This window comes from Mugil cephalus, chromosome 20 (assembly GCF_022458985.1).
Source record: "Mugil cephalus isolate CIBA_MC_2020 chromosome 20, CIBA_Mcephalus_1.1, whole genome shotgun sequence".
NCBI classification, from domain to species: domain Eukaryota; kingdom Metazoa; phylum Chordata; class Actinopteri; order Mugiliformes; family Mugilidae; genus Mugil; species Mugil cephalus.
This window is the reverse complement of record NC_061789.1, coordinates 8,503,166-8,519,334: the sequence shown is the minus strand read 5'-3', so window position 1 is coordinate 8,519,334 and position 16,169 is coordinate 8,503,166. Positions and strand designations below refer to the sequence as shown.

At 46.6% G+C, this 16,169-nt stretch overlaps 2 protein-coding genes and 1 non-coding gene across 5 annotated transcripts; all 3 read right to left on the bottom strand.

Moving 5' to 3' along the window:
* Nucleotides 1-2,250: 2,250 nt before the first annotated feature.
* On the bottom strand, nt 2,251-5,855 carry LOC124998372 (transmembrane protein 100). The gene has a single exon (XM_047572724.1). It carries the CDS (start codon nt 5,624-5,626, stop codon nt 5,237-5,239), a length of 390 nt encoding a protein of 129 aa, XP_047428680.1. The 5' UTR covers nt 5,627-5,855; the 3' UTR covers nt 2,251-5,236.
* A 3,307-nt stretch (nt 5,856-9,162) lies between these two features.
* On the bottom strand, nt 9,163-15,136 carry LOC124998003 (tubulin epsilon and delta complex protein 2). 3 transcript variants are annotated; one of them, XM_047572111.1, is made up of 9 exons: nt 15,038-15,136; nt 13,864-13,989; nt 13,049-13,107; nt 12,194-12,794; nt 12,054-12,107; nt 11,903-11,981; nt 11,608-11,800; nt 9,624-9,817; nt 9,163-9,508 (listed from the first exon to the last, which is right to left on the bottom strand). In XM_047572111.1, the coding sequence occupies exons 1-9, from the start codon at nt 15,043-15,045 to the stop codon at nt 9,359-9,361; spliced, it is 1,464 nt and encodes a 487-aa protein (XP_047428067.1). In that variant the 5' UTR covers nt 15,046-15,136; the 3' UTR covers nt 9,163-9,358. The 3 variants fall into 3 exon arrangements, with proteins under 3 accessions (XP_047428067.1, XP_047428070.1, XP_047428069.1); XM_047572114.1 differs by having other exon boundaries at nt 11,608-11,752; nt 15,038-15,132; XM_047572113.1 differs by lacking the exon at nt 15,038-15,136 and adding an exon at nt 14,148-14,367.
* trnat-agu lies at nt 13,538-13,611 on the bottom strand. Its single transcript has one exon. It is a non-coding gene; the product is annotated as a tRNA-Thr (tRNA).
* Nucleotides 15,137-16,169: the final 1,033 nt, after the last annotated feature.

The following is a 16,169-nucleotide window of genomic DNA, read 5'->3' as shown; positions in this document are numbered from 1 at the left end:
TGTGACTGGCAATGATTGAATCAACACTTGTTGGCATTCTTCTTCTACGAGGCTCACGCGGGATCATGAATAAAGTGCGGCGCATTCATTTTAGTCCCCCCTTCTCCTCGTTAGGACATGTCATTCTTGCTCTATTTGATACCGGGGGTGCGGCGTGATCAAATTATCCGGTGGCTGAGTGACCTCAGATGGGGCAGGAGCAGTGACATCCTCAACTGGATGCACCGTTACCATAGAAACTCCAACCAATCTCAGCCATTTTCTCGGCAAAACACAAAGTGGCCAGTAATGGCTGGGGAAAAGAAATGTGCGTGTAACCCAAACCGGAAATAATTAAAGCCGCGCGTGTGTGTGTGTGGAGCGGTCTCGCACAAACAGCCAGGTCTGTAATTTTCTTCGGTAGGTGCGTGTCATTACAGAAGAACCTGAGAGTGTTAATTTCACGGAGAAGAGTAATAATTAATCGGCAAAGTATGCGATTGCGAAAAGATGACACATGAAAAAAGTAATCTCCTTTTCACTCAGCTGCACTCTCAAGTCCCTGGTGGACTAAATCCAATATCTCCTCATCACTTTGGTTTGGGCTACAATAACTAGGCAGGATTTTATTGTCACTTTGCTCACGGTTTAATTGCAACTGCATGGCCAGGCACGTGTGCAATGTTCCTCAACACCTGTCTCCAAAACCGCTGCCATAACGACTGAAGCAGAATGTAACCGCATCCCCGCCGCCGAGGTATCACCCAGGACCCCCGACGCAAGCGGGAATTGACTCATTTAACGCGGCCAGATTCGTCTTTTACATTCACAAATGCTGTTGACTCGGGGAATCTGAATAAAACATTAATGGAGCCATCGGGGCTTCCGCTGGCCCAAACCCAAATTTCATAATGTCACATCGTGCTGCCTGTTTTGTCCTTCTGGCCTTGCACGCCGAACCGATGTCAGATTTGTATAATTCAAAGTCTAATAAAAGCCAAATAGTGCTGAATGCTTGGGTTTGAAGCCAAGTCCTGGAGATAGAGAGGCGGATGAGTTGCTCCCATCTGGTTTCCTGCAATCCGTGCTGACCCTAGCAGTCCGCCTGACCACTTCCACCCCATCTGCACTTTGCCCCCCTTTGGCCTCCCCCACCCTTTAGTCAGGCCTAAACGCTGTTCCCTCCACACCCACACCAGTTTCCCAGCAGTAACCAGTGTGAACTGTGATATCTACAGCTTTTGCCATCATATTTACGTGCGCAACATCCAGTAGTGATCCGAGGGTCTGACGTACGCGCTGGTTCCAGTGCGTACGTAAGCCCAGAGTAGGCAGTCCAGATTAAAGAAACCTCTCGTGGGATGAGTAGAAAGGGGCCCCCGGAGAGGTTGCCGAGTACTGTTGTTGTTCTGTGGGGCCTCCGGAGGCTTAAGTGGGGGTGGTGGATGCAAAATACACCGATCAGTACGACCACGCTCCTAATGTTGCATAGGTCTCCCTTGCGCCTGCAAGGGTCTGGCAGCAGGATGTTGAGGGGAGGGGCCTCTCCTGTGGATCATCCTACAGAAAATTGTGTGTCTTTGTGTGTGTGTGTCTGTGTCAGGCTGCTGCCATCAAGGAGTGGGGGTACCTGATCTGGCCTAAGTTTGGTGGTGCACGTCTAAGTAACATCCACACGAATGCCAGGACCAAAAGTTTCCCACCGATTTGCCACATTTACTGCCGTCCGTGGTTTTAATGTTGTGGCTGATCGGTTTATGCCTAAAGACCCCCTTTCTACTTTAACCCTTCTTCTTTCTTATGGGGTGCACCTCTGAGAATGCCTTTTCGAAGGGGGAAGGTCTGCCTGTTTTTTTGCCAGTAGGGGGTGTTGTTCATTCTGGCCGATAGTGACCAGTCTGTTTTCCTAACAACCAAAAGGATCCCACATGTCTCTGAGTATCTGAACCAGTCATCCAAGCTGGCAGGGCGGCACATGGCAAAGCGTCTATATACAGCATCTAAATTTCAAGCGAAGGCACGGTTCAGGTGGCCTCGCCAATCACAGGCGTGTTTTAGCGCTTTAAAGGGGGAAAAAAAAGGTGTGCAATGCGCAATCTAAAGCGCACCCGGTTGAGTCAAAACAGTGCTTGTTTATTGTTTGCGGCCCACTGCCCGCCGCCCCCATTTGTCTTCTGTATTTTTAGCCCTGTCCAGAGATTCTTTCAGATCTATCAGGGCTGCAACACTTCAGGCGATTCTGGATAACTTCCCGAGCAATCACAAACGAAAAGGTGTTCACGTGACATTTATTTAATACAACAGCACATACATAAAGAATGAGAATTTACACGTAAGTAGAAATATACAGTAGAAATAAAAAATAAGTCATATGTACAGCACCAAATATCAAATATTAGAGAGACGCACAAACCAACACGTTTTTGTTTGTTTTTTTGTTGTTTTTTTTTTCTTCTTTTTCTTTTTACGTCACTCGGTGGAGCGACGAACAGCATAGGCGGACAGCGTGGCTGTCTTCTGGGAGAGGGATTTATTTCCCCGCAGCAGAGAGAGGTAGACTTTCCCTTGAATTGTTCAGAAGGCAGAAGGGAAATCACATCACGTCTCTAACATACAATATCTGGTCACCTTCCTTTATTATTATTATTATTATTATTTCTTTTTTTTTAGCGGTAGCACACATACTGACACGATTTACCTTAAAAATTCAACTATGCAAAGAAAAGGTAACTACATAGTCAGTGTGTACTATACACGCGAGAGCGGCACTGACAGTATGCGACTCGACTTGTTTGTCCAGCTCCCAAATTAAATTCTCCATCACCCTTTCTTTCTTCCTTTCTTTGTGTCACAATATGTTTTTTTTTTTCTCTTCCACGTCTGTGTGCAGGCAGCTTACACAGAAGCAACATTACAAAAAAAAAAAAAAAAAGGCAGGATTTCTTCTCATACAACCCTTGTTGAGGATATGTCGAAGCCCTATAGCTTTTGCTCAGGTTAGGGCAAAGACACATGAAAAGATCGGACGCAAACAGCAAAGTGAGCCCACCCTTAAATACTTAACTTGGAATCAATTAGGACTGATGTAGGCCTCAGAAGATAAAGGTTCGTTTTCCATGAACGGATCGTTCCCCTTAAGCAAAATACTGTTCTGTTCATTGCCCGATGACAATCTAACTGCAGGGATACTCCCCGCTACGAAATAAAATGCCTTCCCAGGGTCTGCTTCTTCATTCAACCATTAACTCCAATCCCCCCCTCTCCCTTCACTTCCAGCCTGGATGGCAATCAGTAGGCAAAACAACATCTAAATTGCAAAATATGAGGAGGAAAAAAAACAAAAAAAAAACAGGAGGAGGTTTAATACAGCCATGTAATGAGCAGTCTGGCCTTTAAAAAGTTCTTTGGCATTGTGTGTGTCGAGTGCTACCCCCTGGATTTCTAAACACGTTTTCTTTCTGCGAGCGCCACTTTGCTGGTAGCCGGGATCAATGCAAGAGTGATCAATAATGGCTCTCAAGGGTAAAAGGGGTGGGGTGGGGGGTGGGGGGGGGGGGGGCTGTTACTGCGAGTCCTTTACGTACGTTCTGCGTTCACTCCCTTCCCGGGTTTGACTTTTTGAACCGTCTGTTGCGTGCACGAAACGGAGAATGTTTAAGACGAGAATAATAAGCTCATTGTGCGTCCCATCCTGTGAGACCACACTGCAACAAGAAAAGCACCTATTCACAGACGCCGAGCCGAGCACGGCTACATTCGCTTGCGCCCTCTCTGAAAGAAAATGTGTGGGGAAGGGGAAACCCTGAACTTGAGTCGTTGGAGAGCAGGATTGCACCCCTCCAAAAAAAAAAAAGAAAAAGAAAAGAAAAAGGCATTGGCTGCTCACTTTTAGTCAACATCTTTTACACAATTTCTTTGGCAAAGAGAGATATGAACATCTGCGGACGACGTGCCAGAATAAGTGTGTCAAAAGGCCGGGCGCACACCTCCCAGACGAATGGGGAAATGCGTGCGATCAAGTCAGAAAGTGGGGATGGAGAATGAGTAAGGATGGAGGGATTTTTTTGGGGGAGTCATGTTGGGTACAGCTTGGTTGTTCAGATGGAAACGGGGGAATGTGGCAGAGCTTTTTTCCATGAGTGCTTGCTCAAGGCACCGAAAGGGAGGGGCGGTAAAGGAGCAGGATCAGCCAAAGTGTCCCTGCAGTGGCATGTCCTCTCGGGCCAGTGTCCTTCAATAAACCTGACCTGCTCTGTGTGGAGCTGTGGTGCCCTACATAGACACAAGGCTGGGTGTAAATGCTGTCAGTCAGAAAGTCAGCGTCTCCACTCATTTACAATGAAGACTGAAGCGACGAGAAGCCTTTTAGAACTAAACTGCTTCCCTAAAAGGGTTTCTTGCTTGGCACTGACATGCCCAAAATGTGCAAATCTTTTGTTCCTTGGTGGCGAAGTTCCAAAAGTCTCTCAAGTCACCTGATTTTTTTTTATTTATTTTCTTTCGAGCACACACAAACACCTCGTATTCCCTTCATCGTCCGCGCAGATACCAGTGAGATCCTGCTGGACTCAAGTTCCACTCTCCCATTGCGTAAAAAAAGCCCCCAACACATTGCTGCAGTGTCACAGGACGAGCGAATGACGTTGGGCGCTGACGCGGGTGCACCGCTCTTTCGGGTAGGTATCGGGTTGCTGTCTTTGGCCCACTTCTGGCCTCTTGGAGAGTCACCTGTCCTGGTAAGAAGAATGCTGTGACTGACGTGCCTAGTGACGCCAGCGTTGACTCCGGCAGCAGCTCTGCATAGCGTTTTGGGTGTCCGCGCGAGAGCTCCCACTGTAAACGCTCGTGCATATGTTCGGGGTGGAGAGCGAGGACCTATCCGTGCGTGCAAATATGCATGAAGTGTGCAATGCATATTTGCTTTGCGTCTCCTCGGGGGTTGTTTTGACACTGGACACCTGCCGTCCGCGGATAAAAGAGAGCGTGAGACGTCGGTGATCCCTCGTTTGCCAATCCAAAAAATTCTGGTCCAAACTCAACAGGGTCTTCGCGTCCCGGTCCGTCTGGCCTTCAACTCTCAATGACTTCTTGACCCGAGTTATCTCCGGTGTGAGCTGAGCCAAACTCTTGATTAAGAATAAAAGGGATTCGTTGCTGGGAGGAGGTGAAGTTGAGGCTTTCTGAGCCGAACCTTGAGCTCCCAGTCCAAGGCATGTCTCTGTTTTCAAGTTCCTGAAACTGCTCTCTCCCACGCGCTTTACAAGGGACATTGCTCAGAGGTGAACGAGCCACCCTCTTTCTTTTTCCGTCTCTTCTTCTTGTGGACAGTCCAACACGCGGTTGCCATCAGTAACAGCAAAAGACCCATTATGAGCAGGACCACAGATACCACTTTAGTCTGTGGCAAGTCGTTGTAAGTGTAGGTCACCCCGGTTCCCGCAACTCCGATGACCAAAGAAATTATTCCAAAGGGAAAGATGCAGCGGTACCAGGACTTCTCCATGCCTCCAGTGGCCTGCGACAGTCTCTCCAGAGAGGAGAGCACCTCGGGGACTTTGGCACCGCCGACCTCCAGGGCCTGACCCTCCTGCCCCGAGTTCGTCTGGGGCTGTGGCTGGCAAGCCAGATGGCCCGTTGTACAACCCATCCTAACTGTGTGGGCCGGCTGGATCACCGGTGTCGACTTCTTGGGATCCCACTTGTACTTGTCGGCAGCTCTGGCCTAGAGAAACAGAAAAGAGCTAAAGGAAAAAGGTGGAGAAAGGAGGAGAAGGGAGTCCGTGGGAGACCATGGAGCACGGCTGGAGCGCGAAAGGGTTCCTAAGTCAGCGCTGAAATCCGCTCACACTTTCCCCTTCTGCTGGCTCTGTGGCCGCAAATTGTACACTCTGCAGAACGTAGAGAGGGGGATATATAAAGGAGCCAGGGAAGGGGAGGAGCGCGGGACGAAAAGCTGCTGGGATTGGTCCTCCTCGGTGTGACATCAAACACTGAACCAGGGAGACGAGGGGTTATCGAAGCACAGGAAGGGGGAGGGGAGAAGCTGCTCCCTCGTTTCTCCATGTCTCCATCACTGCCTCTCAATTGCACTCTCTTTTTCTTTTATAGCAATATAAAAAATAAAAAAAAAAAACTTCCAGTGGGAACTCAGAAACCTGCAGGAAACCAAATTCATAGGAAAGGGTTTGTATATACAGCACATACAGCAGCATACACATGTATCACCTCCTCTATGCACCCCAGCAGTTGTTTGGTTGAACATGGAGCACATATTCTACGCCCACTCATCCCTTCACGATCCTGAAAAACGACTTCTTACGAGGACATGAATTACACAGCCAGCCAGCGAGAGTCTCGAATGCGCAGACGAGCACGTCCACACGTGACTGAAACACAAGTCATGAAAAAACACCGGCAGCCCCTTTCCCATTCCCCACCCACACACACACTGCGGGTGCCAGCTATTTCTGAATAGAAGACAACCCCGTAGTAGTTAATCCCCCCCCCCCACCTCCTCACCGCTGAATGCCCGACTCGCTCTTTGGCATGAAAATAAAATCAATCCAGACAGCTTTTCTCCTCTCGGGCTAGCTAATCCTCACACCTCCACGTCCGAAAAAGAAAGGCAACGTTTGAGAAGGAGGAATGTGTCTGTTTCCAATTTAACATCTAGATCGTCTTTTTTCTCTTTCCAAGCTTTCCAAAAATTACAGGTCATCTTAAAATGATGTTTAATGATGTACTTTTCATTCCTCTAATTGTTTCGTAGGGTGCAGAAATGTGAATAAGGGACAACATAGCAACTGGTATGCAGTAATTATAGGCTTAAAAACATATTTTCTTTATTGAACATGAGCATCACTTCAGCTTAGCAACAGGTTTTTTCCCCATAGTTAGTTCAAAGTATTTCTTTTTCCTTTTTAAACACCACCTAGGGTTAGTGTTAGGGTCGGTAATCTAACCCTAGGTTATCCTTACTGTAACCCTAACCCTAACCCTAACCCTAACCCTAGGTTATTCGTGTTAGTGAATAAATGGCTATAAAATGGCTTATAAATGGAAAATAGTTGCCGCAAACGTTCATTCTTTGTCTTAAATATAAAAACTATAAATAAATTCAACTTGACAATGGCAGTAGGACTAGACTGGCAATTTGGCGGGGGCAAATCAAATCACGAACCCCCGACGCAGCCTAACAGATGACCACACGGCCTTAACAATCTCTGCTGTAGCTCAATCAGCAACCGACATGTAGATGACGAGCCAAAGAGAAATAAAAGAGGGGAAGTGAGGAATGTGTTTGTGCGGGGTATGGGGGAAGGGGTGGGGGGGGAGAGAAAAGAGAGATTTTAAAGGAGAGAAGTGGATTCCTGGTAGCGCTGTTGGGGTTTCTGTGGATTCGCATTTGGATTCAGGAGAAAAGACGGTTATAAAAGCGAGGAAGGGGAAAGTGGAGAAGGGGAGAAATGTGTGTGTTTTGAGTGGATGTGTCACGTAACGGCCGCACTTTCCGCGAAGCTTCTTCCGCGGAAAGTGAAATCTTGGGTTATTCCATTATGTGACAAAAGCAGGCGTGACAAAAAAATGGGAGAGGAGCCGTGAGACATGGATAACCTGGGCAGGGCCCGGGCCAGGCCGGCGCTGGTGACAGCAGCGGATGCATGCGGGTCACAGGAAGGCTGAGTTGCGTAGGTGCCACTCCCATTGGGACCTGAGTGTAGTGTTGCTGTGGTGTCGAGGATGCTTCCCTGCCTCCCCCTTTCACTACTTTCTCACATTCTGATCCAAGAATGCATGGGTGGACTTGAAACATCCAGGGACGTTGCTACAAATCCCTGGTGACACTGCACCCCCCATCTTCATGAATGGTTGGGCCCTTCAAGTGCTGGGAGCTCTTGTATGAATCTCATTGAGGTCAGGAGTAGCTGCTCGTCGTTTCCGGGCGCAACGCGGTACGAGAGGCTAAAATAGTGTTCCGCGTTTCATAAACATGACATTTCCAGCTTTGAGTTTGCAGAAAGTCTGGTCGTGCATGTGCACCGTGCGTGCGGCGGTCGGTTTTTCGGTGCAGCAGGACACCCACGTCCTGCTGTGTGAACCCAGCGCCACCTGTCGCCCAGTCTGGCACAGCCCCTGCCATCCACACGTCATCTCTTGGGCACGAGCCTTTCGGGCCTCCCGCATCGCACATACGCCCGCACATCGCATCTGAGGGCGGGCGAAACCATGAATAACAAATCACAGAGATGTAGTACTGGCCCCATATGTGCTTGCTGTCGATGCCTGTGTGACAGATTACAAGCCCAATATGGGACTCGAAAGCATCATATGGATTAACACTGGAGAGGAGAATGGTTTCCCCTCTATTCTGACCCTGCTCCATCTTAGCTTCACAAAAAAAAAAAAAAAGGAACATATGAAGGATGTGTCTGGATCCCTGCTAGTGAACAAATGTCCATTGATAGTGACCAGAAGATTAACAGACATGTAGCTCACTGGTTAATACTGATTATCTCTTAGTACTAAAACAAACCTACACCAGAGAACATACTGATGCAACCAGTGACACCAAAACAAGTAGCATGAGTCACCTGTTCAGTGGGCACTTCTTTGAGTTGAGTGCCTCCTGCTGGTCACACTAAGCAACTATGTTTTTTTTTTTATCCTACCTATGACCAACTACCTAATATTGTGTAGGTCTCCCCTTGTGCGTCAAAAAATTGTTGTGGCTCACAAGAGAACGGACATGGGACTTCCGGGGAATTTGGAGGTCAGGTCGACACTTTGTGCTGTTCTTCCGTTTTTTTTTGAGTTTTTCCTTAACAGTTTTTATGTGTGTGTCTATGTCAGGCTGCTGCCATCAAGGAGTGTCACTGCTATGGCGCGGGGTTTGCCTAGTCCGGTCTAGGTGGGTGGTACATTTCTAAGTCACAGCAACATGAGTGCCAGGTTCAAAAGTTTCCCAGCAGAACACTGAAGTGTCATAAGATGGCCAACGTTACTTACTTCTCCTGTCAGTGGTTTTAATGTTGTGGCTGATTGGTGTACACAGCAACTAAGATTTTATGATTGAGCTTTTTCAATCCGACGTTGGTGTCAAAGTCAATCGCAGGGATGACACACAAAGACAGACAACCATATACACTGATTGGTTGTATATGCATTTCTTTTTATTGTTTTGGATATTTATTTTTTTTACCAAAGGACACAATATGACAACAGGAAGGACAGTAGAACATGGCAGGTTGTGCTTTGTAGACTGTACCAGAGGGGTAGGATTCCCTTTGGTGTTGCAGGGTACTGATAAAGTTTCTCATGTATGCAAACCTGTTGCTCAACTTATAAAGTGGTAACTCAGTGTAGCTGAGTTGCTCAGTAGTCAGTCGGGCTCGGAGTCCAGGACTATGGCAGGGAAACGCTCGCCTCCTTCACCCAGCAGCGAGTACAAGTCTCTCAGCGCACTGGGCTTCGGGCATCCAGGCCCAGGTTGTATAGATGAAAGCTGCGGTGACAGAGTGTCCCACAGAGCCTGTCACACAGAAGAAGAGACTGTCAGTAGAAATTATTGGCCAGCACTCATCAGATTACACCTAACTGTGTAATTACTTAGCAGAGTTGGGTGTCTGATCAGCTTCAGCCTTTACCTGTTCGAGATAAATCTCTTGTTGCAGCAGTGCAACCCTCATCCGCAGCCTCTCTAGCTCCTGGAGCTCTGCCTCTGTTGTGTAGGTTACAGTCAGGGGCAGGGGTGCAGTTATCACATCTCCCCACACTCCATTTGCCCCAGAGGGGGGAAGACGGCCTCCAGCCGGCCTCCATCGATCCCATGCTTTCCAGTCTGATGGAAAAAAAAAAAAGGTTATTTTTAGAGCGTGAGCAACCGTACCCCAAAACGCTTTTCTGCTCTCTTGGCTCTGCTTTAAATAACTAGGTCCTTCGTCAGGACAGAAGCCCCGGGAGGGGACGAGGTGTGTGGGGGGGGGGTTTCTTTCGAGGGCCAAGGCAAGCACTGATCTGGCAGCGAGGCTTTCACGGCGGCTCTGTTTTCATTTTCCATCCGCTGCCGAGACGGAGCGGGCGCATTAGCTCGTTAGCGCGCAACATTCGTCGCCGTCATGTTTCAAATGCTGTCAAATTGCAATAAACGATGAATCCCCCTTTGGATAGTAAACACTCTGAAATAAAACGCTAACTGATCCTCGGATATGGGATGCTAGATTGGATACATGTGCTCATAACACCGGATGGAGGCGTGTGGGCCTTGACATAGCTGGAAACTTCTGTCTCATGCGAGCCGAATACTTGCGCTGCAAAGGAGATATAAGTGGTAGACATAAACAAATCTGCCTCCGTTAGGGTGGTGCCGTCACTTGAGTGGAGCGAATGGAAAATCTTAGGGCAACCAGCTCCTTTAGGACTGTATCGCTGGAGGTAATGGAACTCGCACTGCGCTACATGACACCTTTACATGACAATTAACAGTGAGTGTGACCAGGGTCAAGAAGAGTGGGTCACGATTTCCGTTTGGAAAGTTAGTTCTGTGTCATTTCTAATTTTAATCATCTACAGGAGTGAAGTCGAAGTGGGATTCTTAGTTTGTTTAACTTGATCTGCAACGTTTTGGAGCTCCGCTGTAGTCAGCTCCAACATTCCTTTATCATCTGCATGGAAGTAAATAACAAAAAAAATATAAAAAAGACATTAAACTATATGACCGCCTTCCCTAATACTGTGTAGGTTTCCCTTGTTCCTCCAAACCTGTTGTGACTCAACAGAGAATAGACATGTGCGTCCTGTGGTGGCAACACAATGTTGTCAGTGGTGGTCTGTTGGGTCCTATGGGTTGAGGGGAGGGGCCTCCGTGGATCATACCACAGATACTTGATCAGTTTGGGATCTAGTGAATTTGGAGGCCAGGTCAACACCTTGAGGGTTAGGGCTAGGGCTAGGGCTAGGTTAGGGTTAGGGTTAGGGCTAGGGCTAGGTTAGGGTTAGGGTTAGGGTTAGGGGTTTCAGCTGTTCCTAAACCATTGTTGTGTTGTATGCGCGCTTATGTCAGGGTGCATCCTGCTGGGTCATTGCTATGGGGTGGAGGTGCCTGGTCTGTTCTAGGTGGGGGCTACATATCACATCCACATGAATGGATACCAGGTCCAAAGATTTCCTAGCAGAACAGTGAAGAGTCTCAAGATGGTCAATGTTATTCCCTTCTCCCGTCGGTGGGTTTAATGTTGCGGCTGATCAGAGCAGAGGGGATTTCCGAGATACAAGGTTCACAAGAATGGACCGGAGGGACATGTGGTGGTTACGTACAGACTGATAACTGAGAATCTCTGATAACGGCCGTCACCAGAATTAGACGCGAACCAAGAATTACAATAGTGAAGTGATTGCAGAAGAAAGTGGAACTGTAAAGCCTAATTACACTATGTCAACAATGGGTTTACAGTCAGTCTCAGCCCACAATAATTGCGACAATTATAGGGAAATTACTGGCAGACGAGAGGCTCTTCTTTCTTTTCTTTCCACGCACTCATTTTCCCGTCCACATACTTGTGTCATAAGTCTATTTGATTTCCCCTCGCCTCCTCGTTTTCTGCGCGAGTGACTCCGATCGAGGCTCCTTACCCGGCGCTGCAGTCGTCTCTGGTGTCTGCTGGGCCAGAAGCTCCTTCGCCGGGCAGATCTGAATGAGGTCACGACCTCGGTGAGTCAGCCTGTCCGCCGGAGCCGCGGCCCGATCCGGGCCTCCACACGGCCGGTCCTCGGGAAACTGAAGGGACGAGAGCGTCGGGGTCAAGGGCGACACAATGGGTAGAGACTATTTTGAGGGGATGAGCGTTAGAAATGAATTAAATATGCTCAGAGGCACACTGCTCGACATGAGCATGGAAAACATGGCGCTAGTAAAAAGGAAGGATACCGTTGCTCTCATTCTCTCCATGAAGTGACCCCTCCCAGGCTCAGGTTTCCTTTGCACGGCAATGACTTTGTCCCATAACCTAAAGATGATGTAAAGGGTTAGGGAGCCCAAGCACGTGCTAAATAATCCGCAATCATTTAATTTAATTCACCTGTTTTGTTTGCTCCTCAAAGATTTCCATTTAACCACTAGTTCAGGAGGAATCCTGCCGTGAAGCAAAGTCAAATTTTATCGCAACTGCGAATGACAGAATGGTTATTTTCCCAGTCCCAACAACTGCGTGAAACATACCCGCCCTGCTGGAGCAAACTGCTCGCTCCAGACCCATCTGCGCGCGAGAGAGTCGGATTGTCATTCGGAGAAGGTGTGGGGACAGATGCAGCTCTGCCCGGGTCATCGCCACCCAGTGCGCTGCTTCTAATGGTCTTATTTTTAGAGAGCGAGGTCGAGATGTGATCAGGGGAGCCAGACGAGGAGACGGGCCGCTGCGATTTCCTAGAAGCCCGGTGATGCACAGCGCCGTCTGATGACGGTGGACGCTTTGGGATAATGTTTCTAGTGTTTGTGTTTTTCGGCCGTCCGGGGCGGTGGCCGGTTAAAGGTCTAGAGCCCGGTGCGGTGATTACGGCCTCTCTGTGTCCTTTTCTGTCAAGGCTGGCAGATTCAGAGGTTGATTTGATGGCCGCTTGATTTCTTTTAGGCGCTACAGACGAATGCCTCACGTCCGCAGATGCGACAGAAGGGGCGCCCGGCTCCTTCTGAGCTCCAGATAGTTTGTTTCTGCCGCGGTCTTTATTAGAGGGCTCCGAGCCAGTGCGGACGCGAAGGGCTTTCTCTAGCGCTCGCTCGAGTAATTCTATATCTTCCTTCTCCTTTGGCGAGGTGTCTGTGTCTGGAGGTAGCAGCAAGCAGACATGTGGTTACAGTAAAGTGATTTCCTATTGAACTTTTATTTAATTAAAATGATACATTATCTCCTCTAAAAGAGAGACCTGACTGACAGCGTGGAGAACTTAAACACGTACACAGTTAGTTTACAAGATTCATGTGGGAGTTTTTGTATTTAATTTCAAGTGAAAAAAATAAAAGATGAAAAAGAAAGTTTGGGGCCAAATAATTTACTTGCAAGTAAAAGATTTGTTTTACCTATAGCAGCATCGTCTTCTGATTCAGAATCCTTTGACCCTGCTTTGGGTTGTGGTGTTCTGTGGGGGGGAAAAGTATATAAATATGCATTAAATTTAAGAATAAGAAGAACAGGGTATATACCAAGTTTAATACTGGACATTTTCACGTTAAACTTTATGTTTTGACAGAATTTAGATTGTATGATACATCAAATTAAGTATTTAACTGTATGCTGATTTTGGAGGATATAGTATATGGTGATGTTGAAATGTAATTAATTAAATTTCTCTTATTTAGCCTAGCCCATAACCTTCATGAAGACGTGTTACAGTGGAATACATTTGCCTTTAATAGTGGAGCAAATTAACTACCTGTTGGGTGTATGTTGAAGTCGATGGTTTATTTGACAATATGAATGAAAATGAAAATAATTTAGTGATTTTGTTCGCATTTTCGCTCTTAAATCAGCAATAAGGAAGTAACGCAGACAGAGTTGAGAGCTAGAAAAGGCACTGCTGGGATTCGAACCCAGGATCTCCTGTTTACTAGACAGGCGCTTTAACCAACTAAGCCACAGCGCCGGATGGAATCCACAAGTCAAATTTATCCAAGTTATAGGTCCCATAAACGTGAAGGTGAGAGGACAAAGCTCGTCACACACGGCATTGGTTTCACATAATTTGAATGTTTTCAAGGATGTTGGCTTCGATTTAACGAATGAAAGGAAAAAAAGAGCATCAAGTGTCCGCGGTGGAACACGTACAAACATGATCACTGATAATAAATAGTACATAGCGGGGATACCACAATAGGTCAGGCATTAAGGTACTTACAGGCTCTGTAAAATTTCTTTGTAGAGTTTAATACTGTCATTAATCTTTGCTTGCTCGACTTTATATGACTTTATGGCGTGCTCCACCGTGGACAGCAGCGACATGCTCGAGTCTGGATGTCTCTCTCTGTGGTGACCACAAAACAACTGGTTAAACGTTATGTACTGATTTGAATCCAAACTAAACAAAGGCATGACACATATCAGAGAATTTAACACAAAACAAGACGTCGTCAAAAGGTGAAAGGTTAGTTTCTTTACACAAAAGCTCTTTTCGATACAGACCCGCGGACTGAAACTTAACGGATGCGGAAGTCACGTTTCCTCCCTATCTTGTAAAAAATCTATCGAGTCAGCATCTGTTCGCGAAATGAATCATTGTCGTCGCATATGTCTAACATTTTTTTTAACAACCCACAAAAAAAGTGTGTGCTGAATGAATTAGCTGAGCACAAACATAAAACTGTAGCCTTGGCTCAACAGCAACTCTCACTTCTCGCGAGAACTTCTCCCGCTGCTGCCAAGGACGCCACTGCTGACTGGAGCGTGTTGGTTTCCACAACATGGTTAAAAAGGCATCTTTTACTTTTCACCTTTTACTAATCACTCATCAGTGTGTCGTCATATCTGAATAATTATTAGAAGATCTAATAAGGCTATTATTCAGAATAAAAGAACATCTATTCGTATAATAAACTAAGCGTCTTATTTTCCCAAGTAGCCTGACATTTGAAGTTTTGTAATTAATTAATTTTCTGAAGGACACTAAACAGACACAAGATATGAGTGTCTAGTATGTTGTAGATTTGCTGCAAAATACACTCGTGCACTCATAATCATACACTGCTAGCTCATATGGTATTCATTTGACTGAAAACAGTAACGACTGCGCATTTTTCTCTTAGTAGAAACATTGGCTCCAAGTTCAGGTGCAATAAATAACATTAACAATGGTTGGATTTCATTTACAAGTATATGTGCCAGGTCCCTGTTTTCATTTTGCACGTTTGCCAACAGGCACTGGTTTGTTATTAACACTTCCATACTTTTCTATCCTTAGAGATCCTGTGAACAGTGGCAGACTTGTTAGTTTTTAAATATCTGCTACAACACTACAATCAAGAGAAACATCCAGGAATAGAATTTGTAATGATTAAGATCACCGATTGTCTAACCTTGACATTTAAAGATTTAAATGTTTTCCATCATGTATCTTCATCATGCTCGTGCTCATTCTGCTCCAGCCACAAAGCCGCAAAGTAAAGCGCCAGATAGACAGTGGTGTGGTGAAACGGACCACCTGCTACATTTCCTACGAGGCGTGTTTATGAGTACGCCATCAGCATAATGAAATCACATTTGAAACCCCAGAGGAGGAAAGTGACGAACAAAACAAATAGATTAAAATAGTCGTGATCCCGGATATCAATGTGAAACACATCGTTGAGTGTCAGACTGTCGCCTGTAAATGAGTAAATAATATCCGAGCTTGTATAAAGTCTGCCAATTCTTCTCCCTCGCCCCCTTTTAGATCACCCCTTTCCCTTTTTATTGAACTGCACCCGTGGCACAAAAGCGCTTCCCAAAGCAATTTGATGTGTTGGCAACAGCTTGCCAGCCCCAACGGAGGGAAGTGAATCATCTTGTTAGCTCATCTTTCCCCCCCCACCACCACCACCACCGGCCTCCCGTGGCTCAGTAGCAGACCGGAGGTGGGGGGAGCACCCAGCTGCCCCGCCAACCAAGCATCTGACACTGCAGCCGGCTGCCAGACTGATATCGGGCTCTCGCAGGCACACACATATGCGCACACGCACACATACACGCGTGCACACAATCATAAACACGCTTGCACACATGCAGCATGCAAGTCGGGCTTTCGAGTGCACGGAATCACTGATGTACAAACGTGTTCAGCAGAATAAACAAGCACCTCGTGCATAATTCATGAACAGAATGCGTGAATCACATGCGCACAAAAACACCTGCAAAACAATATCTGACTCGGATCTGTTACTGGCGCACCCCAGCTGGACAGAAAAGTTGTTTTGCTCATCTAAGAAGGAGAAACTGACATGTTACAGGAACAAAATTCAAATTTGAAAGTTTATTTGCCACGTAACCAATCATACACAGTGGGGCCCCTAAGGAAATGCTGTCCTCATTAAAAAAATATAGGACAAAATAGAGCAATATACAAGAAAACATAGGGGAATATGAGAATTTAACAGGCATTGGATAAGGCAACATAGAAATAGTGATAATATAATATAATAAACAAAATAAAGAAAAATATAGAATGGTACT